This window comes from Lissotriton helveticus, chromosome 4_2 (assembly GCF_964261635.1).
Source record: "Lissotriton helveticus chromosome 4_2, aLisHel1.1, whole genome shotgun sequence".
In the NCBI taxonomy this organism is placed as follows: Eukaryota; Metazoa; Chordata; class Amphibia; order Caudata; family Salamandridae; genus Lissotriton; species Lissotriton helveticus.
This window is the reverse complement of record NC_136064.1, coordinates 21,822,040-21,838,746: the sequence shown is the minus strand read 5'-3', so window position 1 is coordinate 21,838,746 and position 16,707 is coordinate 21,822,040. Positions and strand designations below refer to the sequence as shown.

The following is a 16,707-nucleotide window of genomic DNA, read 5'->3' as shown; positions in this document are numbered from 1 at the left end:
TGTTGCGCCGTTTGCCTGGCGCAGGGTCTGTCGATCTTGCTGCACCCTGCTCCTCCTGCCCTGCCACATCCACATTTGCTGGTGTCTCCACCCCTTCTGCCACTGTTCCGTGTTGTCGATGGTGCTGTAAATTTAAATGCACACATTAATTGTGTGTCATGTTTAAATTTTGTTATGCATTAAAGTTTGTAAATATCGAATTACATTACTACTACTTGTCTGTTATGCACATTCCAAGTATGATTCATCCCTATGTCCCCTTGCTATGTTTAACAGGGCCAGGTATCAGTGCATGGAACTACATATCCCAAAATGCAATTCTGGTGTGCTTGTGGAAATGTACTGGAGTTGTACTCAGGCTGGGTGTTTGGGGCTGTGAGTGGGCTGGTTATGTTTTGGGGATATTGGCATGCATCTTACCTTGTCTGGTGTCTGTATTTCGGAGCTGTCCAGGTCAGCCACACCAGTCACAGTTTCAGGCATAAGGGTACCCTCCACCAACTCCTCCAGGGGCGTAGGCTCTGGTGCTGTTGACGTCCCACCTCCAGTCAGTTTAGCCTCAGCCAATCTGGTGGCCACCCTCTCCTTTGACCTTTGTCGCATATCATACCACCGCTTGCGTAGGTCTTCAACTGTGCGGTGTGTTACGCCAATTGCGTTCACTTTCTCCTGAATCTCACTCCAGATTCTCCTTTTCCTTGCATCTGGCACACTAAGTGATTTTTTACCAAAGAGGAGGTCATGTTGCCTTACTAGTTCCTCTATGACCACCTCAAGCTACCGCTCAAAAAAAATGTTTTCTTTTTCTTGGGGTTTTTCCTTGTTGCTTCTCACTCCCCTGAGACTCCATTTCTCCCTCCTGCAACTGCTGAGCAAAAACCACACTCCCTCCTCACAGGCTCTCAGGCAGCTTCTGACTCTGACACAGGTGCTGGCAATCAGGTGCAGCATGGGCAGTCACATTTCCTGGTTGTGATGTCATCATTCTGCACCTGAATTGCTGTTTTCTGAAATTGTGATTCCTTAATAGCGATTACGCTATTAAGGAATCGCTATTTGAGTAATCGCTATGATATTCTGTGATTTTTTGGTAATTGCGATTTGCGATTCTGATAATGCAATTTGCAGAAAATCGCATTTTCAGAATCGCAAAACCATTTTTACCTACATATGCCCCCAAGTCCTTTCCAGTGTCCTGCAATTTTGTTTTTGGAGCCGGAGAGCATCCGAGTACCAAGGTGCAGATTTTTTGAGTTTATTTTTATTGGTACCTTTTTTTGGAACCGCTTTTGAAATGGCCAATTTGAGCCAATTGGTGTACGCCTCTGTGGCTTCAATTGGGTTGGGCCACAGAATGAGCGTGGCTTGTCCAAGGTGGTGTTCTAAGGTATCAAAATTGGTTTTAGACCACTGATAGGAAGGTAACTGACTGGTGTCACGTTCCCTATTTTGAAAGGAAGGGGGGACTGCCAGTTTGAATAATACTGCTTTATGGTCAGACCATGTGTGAAGAAGGATATCTTTAACCGAAATAGAATTATTGTTCGGAAAAATCGAATCCAACATGTGTCCTCTATTATGAGTGGGCTGATGAACAAATTGAGGGAGATTAAAGGAGTTCATAATCTCCAAAATAGCTTCTGTATCTTTATCATCATTACAGTCTAAGTGGAAATTAAAATCTCCAAGTACTGTATAGTCATTCTTACACGCTCCCCCCTCTACTAGTGAATGAACAGATTGGAGAAAATGATGTTTAGTACCTGGAGGGTGGTAGATAAGCAGGCCATTCAGGGAGTAATTGTTAGTTATGTCAATTTTAAAGGATAATAGTTCACAATCTGCGTTTGGTAAGAGATCAACTTTAATTTTGAACTTGTTTTTATAGATTATCCCCAAACCGCCACCCGTATTCCCCCCTTTATCTGCTCTCATCATTGAGTACCATTGAGGAGTGGCTATCAGTAAGTCGGGACTGGAATGCTCGTTAGCCCAAGTTTCAGCAATAAAAAGAACATCAAGATATTCATTCACAATAAGCTCGGCTACTTCAAAGGCATGCTTTACCAAAGACCATGCATTAACTAAGGCCAGTTGATATTTACAGGTGGGAGGATGTTTAATATTTTTGCTGCCAGCCATTTGACAATTGGAGAAAGAATCAAGATTAGTAGTCTTAAAACCACACTTTTGGTATAGTAAGCTGGGGGAATCCTAGGTCAGATCCATTAAAGGGCACACTCCATTGGATTCATTAAAGGTTAAAAGAGACCCACCTGACCACTTTATCCTACATACAGTAATCTCTGGGAGACGGGCAGCATCTCAAGCGCATGGCGCGATCTTGGCGCCAGATGGGCACAGACCGGTGCAGATGGGCTTGCCTTTGGAACGCAGGCGGCGCGCCCGCTGCACGTCCGGTCCAACCTGAATTTTATAGCTGGCCGACGCGATGTGTGCTTCAATGAATGCGTTTCTGCCGGAAGTCAAGCGGTCAGGCCGAGAAAGAGGTGTGTTTGCTTCCCTCCCCTCAATCGGCTGTGCTGTGGCGGACCGGGGAAGCGAAGACGATAGATGACAGCTATTATGAACAAGATAGGTAGGAGTGAAGCCTTCTATAAGCGGCAATACAATGATCACTTTAGTAAAGATTAAACAACAGTATAACCAAGCAATTTAAAAATGATTCTAAAATCCCACAATTACACTAAAAATCCCGATACAGTGTGTTTAACCGGCAGCGGGTTAGAGGTTCCCCCCACCTTAAAAACAGTGGTCATAAGAGGCTCTTCCTAATGTCTCTATAAAATCCGCATCAGAGCACACACATACACTCAGATCATTACAATCTGACTTGCGTGAAACACGCGACTTGCATACACGTGTCAATATCACAAACCTGGTCATTCGTATTTTGCCAGGTGCAATTGGATTCACATACATCACATTTAATGAAGGAGAAACAGTGCCGAGTGCATATGAATTGCATTTATTTTCCACTGCAGAAGTGCTTTTTGCTTCTACTGAAAAAATACTGACAGCAGTGCAGATGGCTATCCTTAAAGAATGGCCACTTGCACAAGGGAAACACATTATTGTTGCCAGCCTTAGAAGATGTCACAGAGGATAACGCTTCGAACGCTAAATCCCTCAATCCTCGATGGATACAATGGGCCACATCTTTAACAGCCCTTGGTAGACTTTGTCTTCAAACCGTCTTTACAGACACAAGAATGTTTACAGTATGAGCATGTTAATTCTATGCCCTCTTCTATTTTGCCTCTCAAACAGTATAAATATAATATTTACACTGACGGTTCAGTGCAACCTGCTATAGGTTCTAAACAACAATTCTCAACAGCAGGCACTATTGTTATTGGTGATATGTTGGACGGCAATTTCCAACCTCAAACAACTTGCACGCAATTTTTATTAGGTATTTGCACTGCGCAGTTTGCTGAACTGAAGGCTTTGCGTCTTACACTTTAGCATTCAGATACCGAATTTCCCCACACATATAGTGTGTGGTTCGTATTACTGTGTAAAGTCCTTGTTAGACCTGGCACCATTGGCGTGGGTCTCCCTTCCATTTTTTGTTGTTGCCTCATGTGTTTTTGCTGGTGTTAGATGCTTTGGGCACTGTGCCACTGGTGTTCAATGCCACAGTGCAAGTGCTCCCTATTGTAAATTGATGTATGAATCAGTGGTTCCATGTTTGGCTATTTTGATTTACTTGTCAGATCCTAGTCTAGTGCACTGAGTATGCCAGGGCGTGTAATCCAAATGCTTCTGGTAGGCCTGCGGCACTGGTTGTGCCACCCACTGAAGCAGCGTTGTAAAATGTGTCTACGGTCTGCCATTGCAGAGCCTGCGTGCAGTCTGGTACTGTCATGCTGACTGGGCAAGTGCACCAACTTCCCAGTCCCTAAACCTTCCCTTTTCTTCATATCAGTCACCCCTATTGTAGGCCCAAGGGCAGGGTGCATTGTAAGGATAAGGTAGGACAAGCCCTGATGTGTGTGGCATGTCCTAATAGTGAATTACAGCCATTTACGTTTTTCACTATTGGAAGGCTTTCTGTTCTCCAAAGGCCAGAATGGGCTGTTAGACTCGTTTAATTTTATAATCTTAACAGGCTCAGAGAACATGGTAGAAATTCAAGTTTAGTATGCCTGAACTAAGAATAATAAAATACATCTTTTAATGACGTTTATTTTAATATTCTGTGTTTATACCACTTTTAGAAAGTAGGTCTTTGCTTGTCTAACCATTCAAACCTGCCTCTGCTAGGATGTGTATTCCTATGTCTGGTTTCATGAAGTGACAGGGCTGGGGGATTCCCAGAGACAGGCTGAGTCCCCTAGTGGTGAATAGAGAGATCTACATCTAGTGGAGTGCACCTGAACTCTGAATCGGGCTGTGCCTGCCTTCCACAATGCTGGCTCCACCTCCTGGGAAGCGGCTGATGTCTCTGCCCTGCACACTGAAAGGAGAGAAGGAGTCCTGTCAACAAAGTGCTCCAGGACTGTACTTGCCTTCCACAATGCTGGCTCCACCTCCTGTGGGGCATCTGATGTTTCTGCCCTGCACTGTGAAAGGAAAAGAGAAGTATGGTAAACAAAGTGCTCAGGAACTGGTTTGGACAAGGCACAGGCCCCTCTCCCATCAGAGAACAAAGGATTTTGGGGTATAAATATTGGGACCCTGATCCCATGAAATTAGATCACTTTTGGACTACAAGAAGAAACCTTTACTGAGGAGAGGAACCTGAAGTAACTGAGGAGAGACTATTCCCAAGCTGAAGTGCTGCTTGGGGGATTGGCCTGCAGTGGTTGTCTTACTGCCAAAGGAAGGAGAAAGGAACTTTGTGTACTTTGCTTTCAACTTATGAAGGATGTCCAAGGGCTTGGAAAAGAGCTTGCCTCCTGCTGAAGTCTCAGGGACAACAGACTTCACCCCCCAGCTCCCCAGAGTTCTTGTGGAAGTGCCTGCTGCTGTTTTGGGCCTTCTGTGGAACTGCGTGTCGCAAGGAGCTGGAAGCGCGATTCAACGAGAAGAAGCATGTCGCCGTCGAGTGCCTGCCGTCGCAACTCCGGAGAAAGGAGGGTGTCGCCGCTGGAACTGTCGCACTGCACCTCATCAGAGAGAAGCGTGCCGCAACGAAGAGGAAGCGTGTCGCAGTCGCTGCTGCTGCCGTTGCAACTCCGAAGAAGGAGGGTGCCGCCGCTGTAGCTGTCGCACTGCACCACATCAGGAAAAGAATCTCGCAATGAGGTCGGTGCGTGTCGCCATCGCTGTGCCTGCCGTCGCAACTCCGAAGTAGGGTGTCGCCGCTGGAACTGTCGCATTGCACCGCATTGACCAAGAGCACCTCCAATCCCCGAGAAGCGCGCCGCCGTTGGAGCTGCTGCCGTCGCTTCTTGGATGTCGCTGCTGTAGTTGTCACATCGTGCGGAAGCTTCACGCATCATGGGAGAAGAGCCTTGCCACTGGAGCTGCTGCCGTCGCATATTGGATGTCGCCGCTGTAGTCCACGCATCGAACCAAGAAGCTTCTCACATCCCCGAGAAGCGTGCCGCATCTCGAAGATCTTCACGACTTTATTTCTTTGCACCTGAACTTTGCCGCATTTCCCATTGCTGCGACATTGCTTGTCGTGGAAGCGCAGCACAACTTAAGATACATTGACGCAGAGTGTCGCATCTAAGAACTGAACTAAGCTTAAATCCACCATCTTAAATAATCATAGTGTGTATTTTTGTTGTTTATGGTCTTGTGGTAGCTCTATATAAAGTCTACTTCTTTTTTTATATAAAATCTGTGTGGTGTCCATTTGTAGTGTTGTCACTGGGTTACTTTGATTTGATTGCATGTGAGCACTTGTCTGATAATTGTTACTGTATGTGGTCACAACTGCTTAACTTACAACGCCTCTGAAATAAGCCTTGACTGCTCGCGCCACGCAACCTCGAGGGTGAGCAGGGGTTATTTTAGGTGTGTAATACCCTTTCCCTGACTAGAGGAGAGGGTCTCTATTTGTCACAAGTCCCTACCTGTGCCAACCAGAGACCCCCAAATCTAACAGTCCTTTAATGATAATTTACATTATTGCAAACAAACTGAATTAAAAGATTCTAGGTTAACACACTAAAGCATTAGACGCTTTGGATTAAAGTGGCAGACCTGTAAGACGGGTTGCCATGGACGCATGTAATACATACGTGGAGTCATCGGCGTGTGGGAGCACAAGCTGTAGGGAATTCCTTGGCTGGTGGCGCAGCCAAATGCGCAGTCGCCACAGCTACAGTAGCAGCAATTACTCGTTCTAAAACTTGAATAAATGATATCTTGGCTGCCATTCATGCAAATAAAAACATCACCCCTTTGCCTAAGGGCTTTCCATCTAAATATTCTTAAGTCAATGTCAATGTCAAATGCTTTTATATAGCGCTCTTATCACCAAAAGGTCTCAAGGCGCTTTACAGAAGAAAGGCATTAACCTACCAGGGTGAAGAACATACACCGGAACTTATTGGGGAAAGAGCCACGTTTTTAAGCCCCTTCGAAACTCCAAATGGTTGGAGAGGGACAGAAGATGTGTAGGTAGCTTATTCCATAGTTGGGGAGCCACATATGAGAAGGATCGGCGTCCATTCCTGGACGTCCGTACTCTAGGCTGAGACAGCAGAAACTTAGAGCTAGAGCGAAGTGCTCTGGTCGGGTTATACCAGGCTAGTTTTTTTGTTAGAAAGGAGGGGCCGATGCCGTGAAGAAGTTTATGGGTTAAACTCAAAATTTTAAAATGGCATCTCTGGTGCACAGAGAGCCAGTGTAGTTTTTTAAGAATAGGTTTGGAGGCAGACCTGGGAGGCAAACCCAACACTAGCCTTGCCGCCGCGTTCTGAATAGTTTGTAGTTTGGTTAGTAGGTTCTCATTAATGGAGGCAAACATGGCATTTCCATAATCAAGCCTACTAATGATCAGTCCCTGGACCAGGGGCTTTCTGGCTTCAATTGGGAGCCAATTAAAAAATTTGCTCAGTTGTCGAAGAATACCAAAACAAGTCCCGGCAACCTGGTTGACGTGAACCTTCATTGAAAGATCCCGGTCAAGCATGATCCCTAGATCTCTTGCAGCTTCTTTAGGCTCCGGGCAAGGCCCTAGATCAACGGGCCACCAGTCCTGCGACCAAAAGGTTGTGGCTTTCCCAAATAGTAGGATTTCAGTCTTGCTGCAATTGAGTTGAAGCTTATTATCACTCATCCAGTTTTTAATATGGGTCAAACATTGTTTAAAACGGACACAGGTTTCATGGGAGTTAGATCTGCAGGTAATAAGTACACGCGTATCGTCTGCATAAGACACGGTGGAGAAGCCATAGGATTTTAATATATGGGCTAAAGGACAGAGATAAACATTAAATAAAAGGAGACTGAGAATGGACCCCTGTGGGACCCCTACAGAAAGAGGAATAGTGGCAGATGTGTGGGAGTTCATCCTGATGTGAGAGTGGCGATCCTTGAGGTAGTCCACGAACCAGGCCAAAGCATTGCCTCTGACACCAACCTCCCACAGCCGATGTTTCAAAATGCTGTGGGAGATGGTGTCAAAGGCAGCGGAAAGATCCAATAGTACCAAAATTGCCGATTCGCCCCTGTCCAAAGAAAGTCGGATGTTATCCACTATTTCCATTACTGCGGTTTCCGTCCCATGAGCGGCACGGAAGCCAGATTGTGACGGGTCAAGGAGTGCATGCGCTTCAATGTACGAAGATACCCGTTTGTTTACCAGAAATTCAAGAACCTTACCAAAGTAAGGTAATAGAGAAATTGGTCTGTAGTTGGACAAGATGGATGGGTCGCTATTCGGCTTTTTAAGTTTTGGCCTGATTTGCGCCAATTTCCAGCTGCTAGGGAAAGAGGCACTCTCAAAGGAGGCATTAAAAATACTGGTCAAAACATCGGCCAGCAAAGGAAAGAGATCACCGCACTTACGGGGGAGCAAAGGGTCATTAGGAGATCCTGACTTAATTTTCTTGAGTGCCACTAGCACTTCAGCAGGGGAAGTGGGCTCCAATTCTGTCATGGACGGAAAGTTCATGATTCCAGGGGCGGCCTCAGAATTTCAAAAAGCCTCCACGCCTGCAGCCACACTTAAAGGTGAGGAGGGGAATGAGGAGTATATTGCCTGAATCTTATTGTGAAAATAGGAAGCCAGTGAACTCACCCAATCTGGCGAGGGGTCGAATTCAGATTGCTCGACCTGCGGTGTGGTAAACTCCTTAACTATTTTGTACAGTTCTTTACTAGATTGGGAGGCCTTATTTATTCTTTGAGAAATATTAAGAGATTTCGCTGCTTTTATGTGTTTCATATAATCAGAATGAATTAATTTGTACTTCAAGCGGTTTCCAGGCGTTCTGGACATACGCCATAATCTCTCCGCCGATCTACAATCAATTTTCTCTCGTTTCAAGGTCTCAGTAAACCAAGGTGAAGCTATCCTTTTCAGATTTACTTTCCTTTCTGAATTCACTTGAATGAACAGAACATCCCTTTTGTAATAATTCTAGGGGTTGGTGATCGTTTGATTCCCAACCAAGACCTCAGACTTGCTTTTAGTTATAGCAGCACATGAGGGTGTTGCCTCAGTTCATGCTAAGGTGGCGGCCACAATTTTGCTGCAACAGCTGCGCTATTAGTGGCACGGCTTATATCAACAGGCAATGAAATATGTCCTGTGTTGTGACATTTGTCAACAAATTAAAGCTTCCAGCGTGGCTCATCCACTGCAGATGCACCTGTTGATCTCCAACAAGCCTTTCAGCTGCAATAATTTGAATCACTGTGGTCCACTAATTTCAGACACTGCATTCAAATTTATTTTGGTTGCCATCGATTTTTGCTATAGGTTCTTCTGGGTTGGGCCCAAGTGCTCAGCTGGCGATCAAACTGGTTGTAACCCCCCCATGCTCATGACAAGCTCAGCTCGTCATGAGCCTCGGTAGCCGTGTGCTCATGACAAGCTGAGCTCGTCATAACGGCCGCAACACTCACACGCGGGGATAATTCCCCCGCTGTGCTGAACGTTCTGAGGAAATGGGTGTGGCCGTGACGAGCTCAGCTCGTCATGAGCACAGCGCCACCGTGCTGAGCTGAGCTCGTCATGAGCACGGGGGAGCTGTGCATGCCCCCCTCCCCCCAGCACAGCGGGGGAATCAGCCCCGCAGGCAAGGGGCTAAAGACCTGTAAGTCTTTGTCGGGACACATGCATGCAGTGCATTCCACTTGGACTAGGGCCCTTTCATATCAGAAGTGTACCGGGATTATATGGTATCCCTAGGTGTGCACCTGTACACTTCTCCATATAGGCCCATGGGCAATTCTTTTGTGGAAAGAATGAACTGTGACTTAGAGCAGTCCTTAATAGCTAGACTTTTAGGCACTGGGCATAATTGGATACATCATCTATATGGGGTTCAACAAGCTTTAATTAACCTCCCTAAAAGACCTCTGGGTGGGCGGACTCCATAAGAAGTACTTTTTGGCATCATGATGTATATTTCAGACATAGTGGCAGCCGCAGTGACCTTTGATGTAGATAATTGTTGTGCTGTCTTACAGGATCTACAAAAGTTCTGTGATGCCCAATAAACCAAACAATGGAAAACATCTTCCTCTTCGTGTACGGATGTGAAACCTGAAATTTCTGGCTAGATTGCAAAAATTGGTGATATCGTTCGAGAAAAGGTAGTGAATTAAAAGGAATTCGGGCCATCATACCAAGCACTGCTGCCTTTCCTTGGTGCCCAAGGCATAAGAACTTTGATTCTGCCCCCACTTCAAGGTTCTAAAGAGAAACGCTATATATCTATTGAACATGTCAAACTATATCATGTGGCTGACTCTACATAGTAGGCCCTGAGGTGTTAGTGATGTTACACCTCTGCAGCTAGTGAGCCCTACCAAAGCTGTTCCTCCCCGGCTGGGGTGGGGGAATGAGTTCTCAACCAGCAACACGAAGGAAGAGAGTACAATTCTTACTACTGGGTCTGCTGCAGCTAATATATAATTTATACTGATCCACCATCTGTGGAGCCACTGCTTTTGGATTTTTCGAGTCCTGTTACAGAACTGAATGAAATGAAATGAAAATGATTTTCGTAGAGCGCACATAGCTGCCCTGAGGCGTCCAACCACTGAGATTGCAGCTGAGGCTTTGGTTGCTTGGGGAGAGAAGATATCAACCCAGTTAAACCTCCTGTTTTTCAATTCAGTGCTTCTGGGTATTATATGGATCAAGATGATTTCTCCTAAAACAGTTTTGTTTAAATCTATTTTATTAAGTTTATAAACAAAGAGAAAGTATTCACAAACACCAGGCAAAAGGCAATAGTAGTCAGGCAAGAATACAGTGTATACATCGTTGGTCCACATCAGTAAAGTTATAAAACATACGGCATATCACTTAGCCATCAAATTAAAAAACAACACGAGGACTCGGTCTGGCAAAATGGATAGGAGAAGCCACCTTCCAGCTCATAAACGCCACTAATAACCAAGCAAAAAGGGGTCCTTCAGTTACTCGAGCATAGGATACCTGGGTGAATACCTTTGCGTCTATTATAGACCTGTGGAGAGTTGTAGTGCACTGATTACGAAAGCTGCGAAGACAGTAGTGTATCGCCCAGCAATGAATACAACAAAAGAATAAGAACATGGATGGCAATAATAATTATAACAACAAGGAGTCCTGACTGTGGTTTATCACTGCAGGCCTGGGTGGTATGTAACATATCATTGAAAAGCTCATAGGCTTGTCGCGATCTGCGAGTACCCAGCTTTTCAAGGACCAACAGCCGTTAGAGGCACAAAATGCAGCCTGCAACAAGTTATCGTGGGAAAGCCCCCATTTCTGCTAGCCTGTGAAGAAGGAGAGACACATAAAGAGCCCAAACAAAAAACTAGATAAGGAAAGGTAAGAGATAACAAGAAGAGGAGGGAAGAGGAGACGGTGCAGTGTTCCATTGGTGCGGACGAGCTATGGAAGAAGAGGATTGAGTCCCCGGGTCAGAGCGTCAGGCCTAACCAACTACAGGGAGAACCGTCCACCCTCAACCCGCCTATCCTCGCTCCTCCTCATAGGATTCTCCCCTAGGGAGCAGAGGGTCGTCGAACAGTTGGAGGGCTCATAAGCGGGGAGGGACAGATCGAGCATGTTCCAGTTTAGAGAGATGTAAAACTAGGGGTTGCCAAGTGCGCTTGAATATAGCGTCAGTGTGGCTTAAACGATGGGAGAGGAGCTCCATCACCATTGCCTGTCATAGACAGGTGAGCCACACCAAGGAGGGGGCAGGGGGGTTCAGGGCCTTCTTCCAATGGAGCACTATAACCTGCTTCGCCGCAATAAGTGATCAAGCGAAGATCAAGTGCCAATCCGAGTGCATCATGGTTTTAAGAGACCTTGGTCGAAGTCCTAGAATCACTACCCCTGGGGCACTCGGAATGGGAAATCCCACCACCTTACTGATGTGGCTGAAGACCTCCTTCCCAAAAATGGTTATCAGCTAACAAGACCACCATATGTGCATGAATGAACCTTGGGTGACCTGGCAATGCCAGCAGATAGGCGTGGAATTGGGGAACATCTTTTGCAACCTGCAGTACCAACGGGTCATGATTTTGTAAGCTGTCTCCTGTTGTGCAATGCTTTTAAAAGTGCCAGGAATATCCCTCCATAGTTGTTCCTATTGATCAGGGAGAATGTCTTCCTCAAGATCTGTGTGCCAGCGTTGTTGGTAGGGATGTGGTGGTAGCTCATGTGAGTGTTGAAGGACCTTGTAAGTTCAAGAAATCAGGCCTCTGGAGCCATTAAAAGAGCGGACTAAGGATTCAAAATGGGTGAGTTGGAATGTGGTGCCCTCTGTGTGTGTAGCCAATGACGAAGTTGAAAGTATTCCAAACGCGCTGCGTTGGTGAGGTGGAATGCCTGCCTGCATTGCTCAAAAGATTTTAAAATCCCCCCTCAAATAGATCTGCGATTGTACGACACTCTCCAGCCTCCCATGCTGAAAATGACGCAGGGTGGAGGGCCGGGGGAATCCCCTGATTGCGCACCAAGGGTGTGTTAGGGGAGGGAAAGGAGGCAAGGCCACGGGACACTGCAATTCTGTCCCAGATCTCTAAAACAGTTTGTGCTGGGGTGGCAATATAAGCAGTGAGATGGCGAGCACCCCTCGGCAACCAGGCTAGGCCACAGCTCTATCCATGTGAAACCAATGCAACTCGCTTTCGCCAACCACCCACTCTGAGACATAGCGCGGATGTGACGCCCAATAATAAACAAGAAAATCGGGGCACGCCAGCCCTCCCCGGTCTTGTGGCAGCATTAATACTTTGGTAGAGAAACGCTGCCTCCCCCCACCCCAAATAAACGCAGTAACCTCCTGTTGAAGGCTCAGGATGTCCCTTTGAGGGATAGGGGTTGGAAGTGCTTGGAAGAGGTAAAGGATCTTGGGGAGAATGGACATATTGACTGCGTTAAGGTGACCCAACCAAGAGATAGGTAGCGATTTGCATTTCCGGAGATCATCTCTAACTGAAGTTCTGCAAGCAGGCCAATTTGCCTGTGTCCACGATTCCAGAGTGGCCGTGATATTAATACCTAAATAGCGTATGGATTGGGAGGCCCACTGGAAGGGGATACCATCCCCAAGCTGTTAAAAAAGAAAGGGTAAGGTTAAGCACCTGTGATTAAGCAAGGTTGATCTTAAGCCCTGATATCAACTCGAATTTGGAATGTACATCAAGCAGCGCTGGGAGGGAACTCTCAGAGTTAGTATGTGTCAAAAGGAGATCATCAACGAAGAGAGCAATTTTGTGCTCCCCCTAGCCCCCCAAATGGGAAGCATTTAATTTCTGCCGATAGGCGGATGGTAATGACCAGGGGCCCCATGGCCAGAGCAAAAAGCAGTGGTGATAAAGGACACCCCTGGCGCGTGCCTCATTGGATGGAGAAGGGTGGGGTAAGGAGACTGTTGACTCTAATCTGCACTGATATCACTGCATAGGGGGCCATAATATGGGCAATCATGACAGGGCCCAGGCCTATCTCCTGCAGCACCGCCCTGAGAAAGGACCAGTCCACCCGGTCGAAAGCCTTCTCAGCTTTGAGGGAGATGAGGAGAGTCGGGATATTACGGCGTTGGACCTTCTCCACCAAGAGGGCTACTCACCGGAGATTGTCTGCCCCTTGTTGTTCGTGTATGAAGCCCGCCTGGTCAGGCTCAATCAGACCAGGTTGATGAGGAGCTAGGCGTTGGGCTAGTATGTTGGTATATAATTTAACGTCGACATCTAGCTGAGAAATGGGGCAGTATGAAGCACACAATGTTGGGTCTTTCCCCGGCTTGGGGATAAGCGCTAATCCGGCTCTGGCCATGGTCGGTGTGACATTCATTGTATCTGCAAAGGAGTTAAAGTTTCCCAGCAACGGTGCCTGTAGTTCTGGGAGAAAAAGATGATTTAATGGTAACGTACGGCCATCAGGGCCTGGAGCCTTGCCAATAGGTCAATGCTTTTTGAAGTTCTGCAGCAGTGATGGGTTCTTCCAATTGTTGTTTATAAAAAGGATCTAGTGGTGTCCAAAGACAGGAGGCCAGGAAGGGGTCTATCTTATCCGAACAGGTGTCACCCTGTTCATAGAGCGTGGAGAACAACGAGGTAAACGCTTGCTGCTTGGCTGATTCCGAGGTAGCACACTCCCCACCCAGAAGTGCGATCTTGGAGATGTGGTTACGGGACACCTTTAGACAAAGACAGCGCTCCAACGGGGAGCCCACCTTGTTGCTCCGGCCATAGAATTTTTGCTTCAGAGCTAGGAGGGAATGCTCTGCTTTGTTGACCCTAAAGGCCTTAAGTTGGCCCGAAGCGAGTCCAGCTGCTCTGCATCTCCCTGGAGGGCGCACAATGTCCCTATTTTTCCAGTAGTTTGATATCTCGAGCTAGATTGGTTTCAACCAGGCAGGTTTCCTGCATGCGGGTGATGGAGATGGAAGTAATGATGCCTCGGATAGTGGCCTTGAATGCATCCCATAAGACATGCCCATTAATGTACGGGAGGTCATTAGTTCCAAAATAGGCCTGTATCGCCTGGTGTATTTCGGGCACATCGACCTGGTCCCGTAATGCTTGCGGGGGAAGTCGCCACCAATGAGTGGAACAGGGGTGCCTGCCTATACCCGTCAAGGTAACCTCCAGGTGGGGATGGTCCGTAATCGATATATCCGAGATCACTGCTGATTCCAAAGAGCGAATGAGATACTGGGACAGAAAGAAGTAGTCGATTCGAGAGTAAGAGTGGTGAACATTGGAGTAAGGTTCTTTGTATCACCACGCAAGGCTTCAAAGTCCTGCTTGAGTGCCGCAGACATTGCTCCAGTTCCCTGGAAGAAAGAGGTGGTGTGCTCCAAACTGGGGTCCCACACTAGGTTAAAAGCACCCCCAAGGAGAATGGGGGACAGACACCCGAGATAGCAAGTCCTCAAACAAGGTCTGGAAACATGTGTCTTGTGCATGCTTAGGTGCATAAACATTGATCATTGTGTGTGCCTTACCATGAATGAGTAGTGTACGTTTTAAATAACGCCCCTCCTTGTCGCACAGCACCCGAGAAACATGTACAGGGCTTCCCGCCTTAAAAAGAATAGCCACCACTGCTGTTTTTTTTATAAACAACTTTATTGATTTTTTAAAACAAATAAATTCATTGGTAGCACATCAAGCATTATAATTAAAGAAGTCCCAACACATATGTTTGACAAAAGGTATAATCGGCCCAGCTGGACTGGATGTGACAATCCCAAAACAATATAGACAAACAAGTTTAAGCGGATCCTCACACGGGTAGAAAATTGAACCATTTCCCCCACACTTTACCGAATAGTTCAGGGCAACCCCGGGCCTCGAAGAGAGGCTCCTACTGTGCTCCACACCAATCCACCCCTCTCCTCATTTTCCGTACAGTCGGTGCCTTAGCCTGAGACCAGAGCGCGGCTATATCCCTTTTCCCAGCCGCCACTGCTGTCCCCAGGAAATGCTTGTCTGCCCTGGAGCCATCAGGGCCATCAAACACTCCCAACAGCAAGCGCTGCGGGTCATGGGGAACCTCCCATCCTAGGGCCTGTGTAAGCTCGAGTTCCACCCCTCTCCAGAACGGCGCCAGGGCTGGACACTGCCATACCATGTGATAGGAATCTGCGGGGACAGATTTGCATACGGGCACGGAAAAGGCGTGCCGGAGTGAGGTATGCTGCATGGAGGTAGTAAAGTTGGACCAGGCTTCACTTGGAGGATGTTGTCAAGGTTTTGGGTGCCATTAGGGCATCCCACCAATCCGCCTCCTCCAAGGGGCCAACCCATCCCTCCCAGCGAGCCTGGAGCCGGTCTAGGGACGCAGGACAGTTGTTCACCAGTGACCGGTATATTCGGGTGACCCTCCCCCTCCCCAGGTTCCCCATCATCACCTGGGCCTCTAAGGGACTGAATTCCGGGAAAGAGGTGGGGGATGGAATATGAGGGTGGACGGCGTGTCTGAGTTGGAGATACTTATAGAATTGGGAAGGAAGAAGGGCGTGACATTGTAGGTCAGCGAAGGTTCGAATATGGTCATCCACCCACACGTCTCCAAGTAGCGAGATCCCAACGAGGTCCCAGCGGCGGAAATCATGCAAGGACGAGACCTCCTGCAGCCATGCTCCACTCCACAGCGGCGTCTGCCTGGTGAGCCTCCGGTCCCATTGGACATGGCGACACCACTGCTGTTTTAGTCTGCGCTGAGGCCCAGAACTGCTTGAGAAACCCAGGGTGGGACATGCAATGCATGTCCATACGTAAAAAGATGGGTTACCTGGAGGAAAATTACATCTGAGTCATGAATAAGGAGGTAGCGCCACACCTGCCTTCTCTAATTGGGGGCGTTGAGGCCTTTTACATTGAGGGATATACATTTAAGTTGTGCCATTAGCGACTACAGACAGAATAGAGCACGGGCATCTCCAGTGGATCCCGGCCTAAGTGGGGCTGATGTCAGGTGTAGATTAGGATGCGGGGGTAGACAGGATTCACTCAAATGGGTAGTAGAGTGACCCCCCCTCCCATACCCAGAAGCTCCTGCGCCAAGGATATAGGATGTCATGAAGTGTCTGTGTCTCTCCCCCCAATAGACCAGAGAAAGAAAAGAAAACGAAAGAGAAAGGGATAGAGGAAAAAGTAACAAGCTGAGCAATCAAAAGGCCAACAGGGCCAAAGTACACCATTCCAGTCCAGGAGCTGCCCAAGGGTGCAAACCAGGGCGGCTCGGAGGAAGTCACTCCCCATAGAGCCTAATGGAATGGTGGGGTGTGCCAGCAAGTATAGGATAGCGGCTGTTGCCTCCCCCCCAGTGGTCAATCCGACACATTATTTTCAGGGAAGTACAGCGTTCCCCAAGGAGTAAGTCCAAAGCCCCGGACCTATTGCGGGCCCATGTCTGTGTATCGTAGCTGATCCAGCGCTCCTATTGGAAAACTGTCTCAATAACGCTACCTATCACCTCAAAACTTACCATTAATCATAAAACACATTTTAAAGGCCCATACTACCAATGAGACAATTTTTGAGCAACTGAATCATGTGGTCTGATTAATAAAGAGTCCTGATTTACTATTT

The 16,707-nt window shown here is 47.3% G+C and overlaps 1 protein-coding gene across 1 annotated transcript in view; it reads right to left on the bottom strand.

The window, feature by feature from the left end:
• The window catches only part of LOC144752160 (V-set and immunoglobulin domain-containing protein 4-like), a 345,686-nt gene that overhangs the window by 138,797 nt on the left and 190,182 nt on the right, over positions 1-16,707 (bottom strand). Inside the window, exon 8 of the mRNA XM_078640087.1 lies at positions 3,560-3,583. Within this exon, the coding sequence (XP_078496213.1) occupies positions 3,560-3,583 (24 nt within the window). The remainder of the gene's footprint in view (positions 1-3,559; positions 3,584-16,707) is intronic.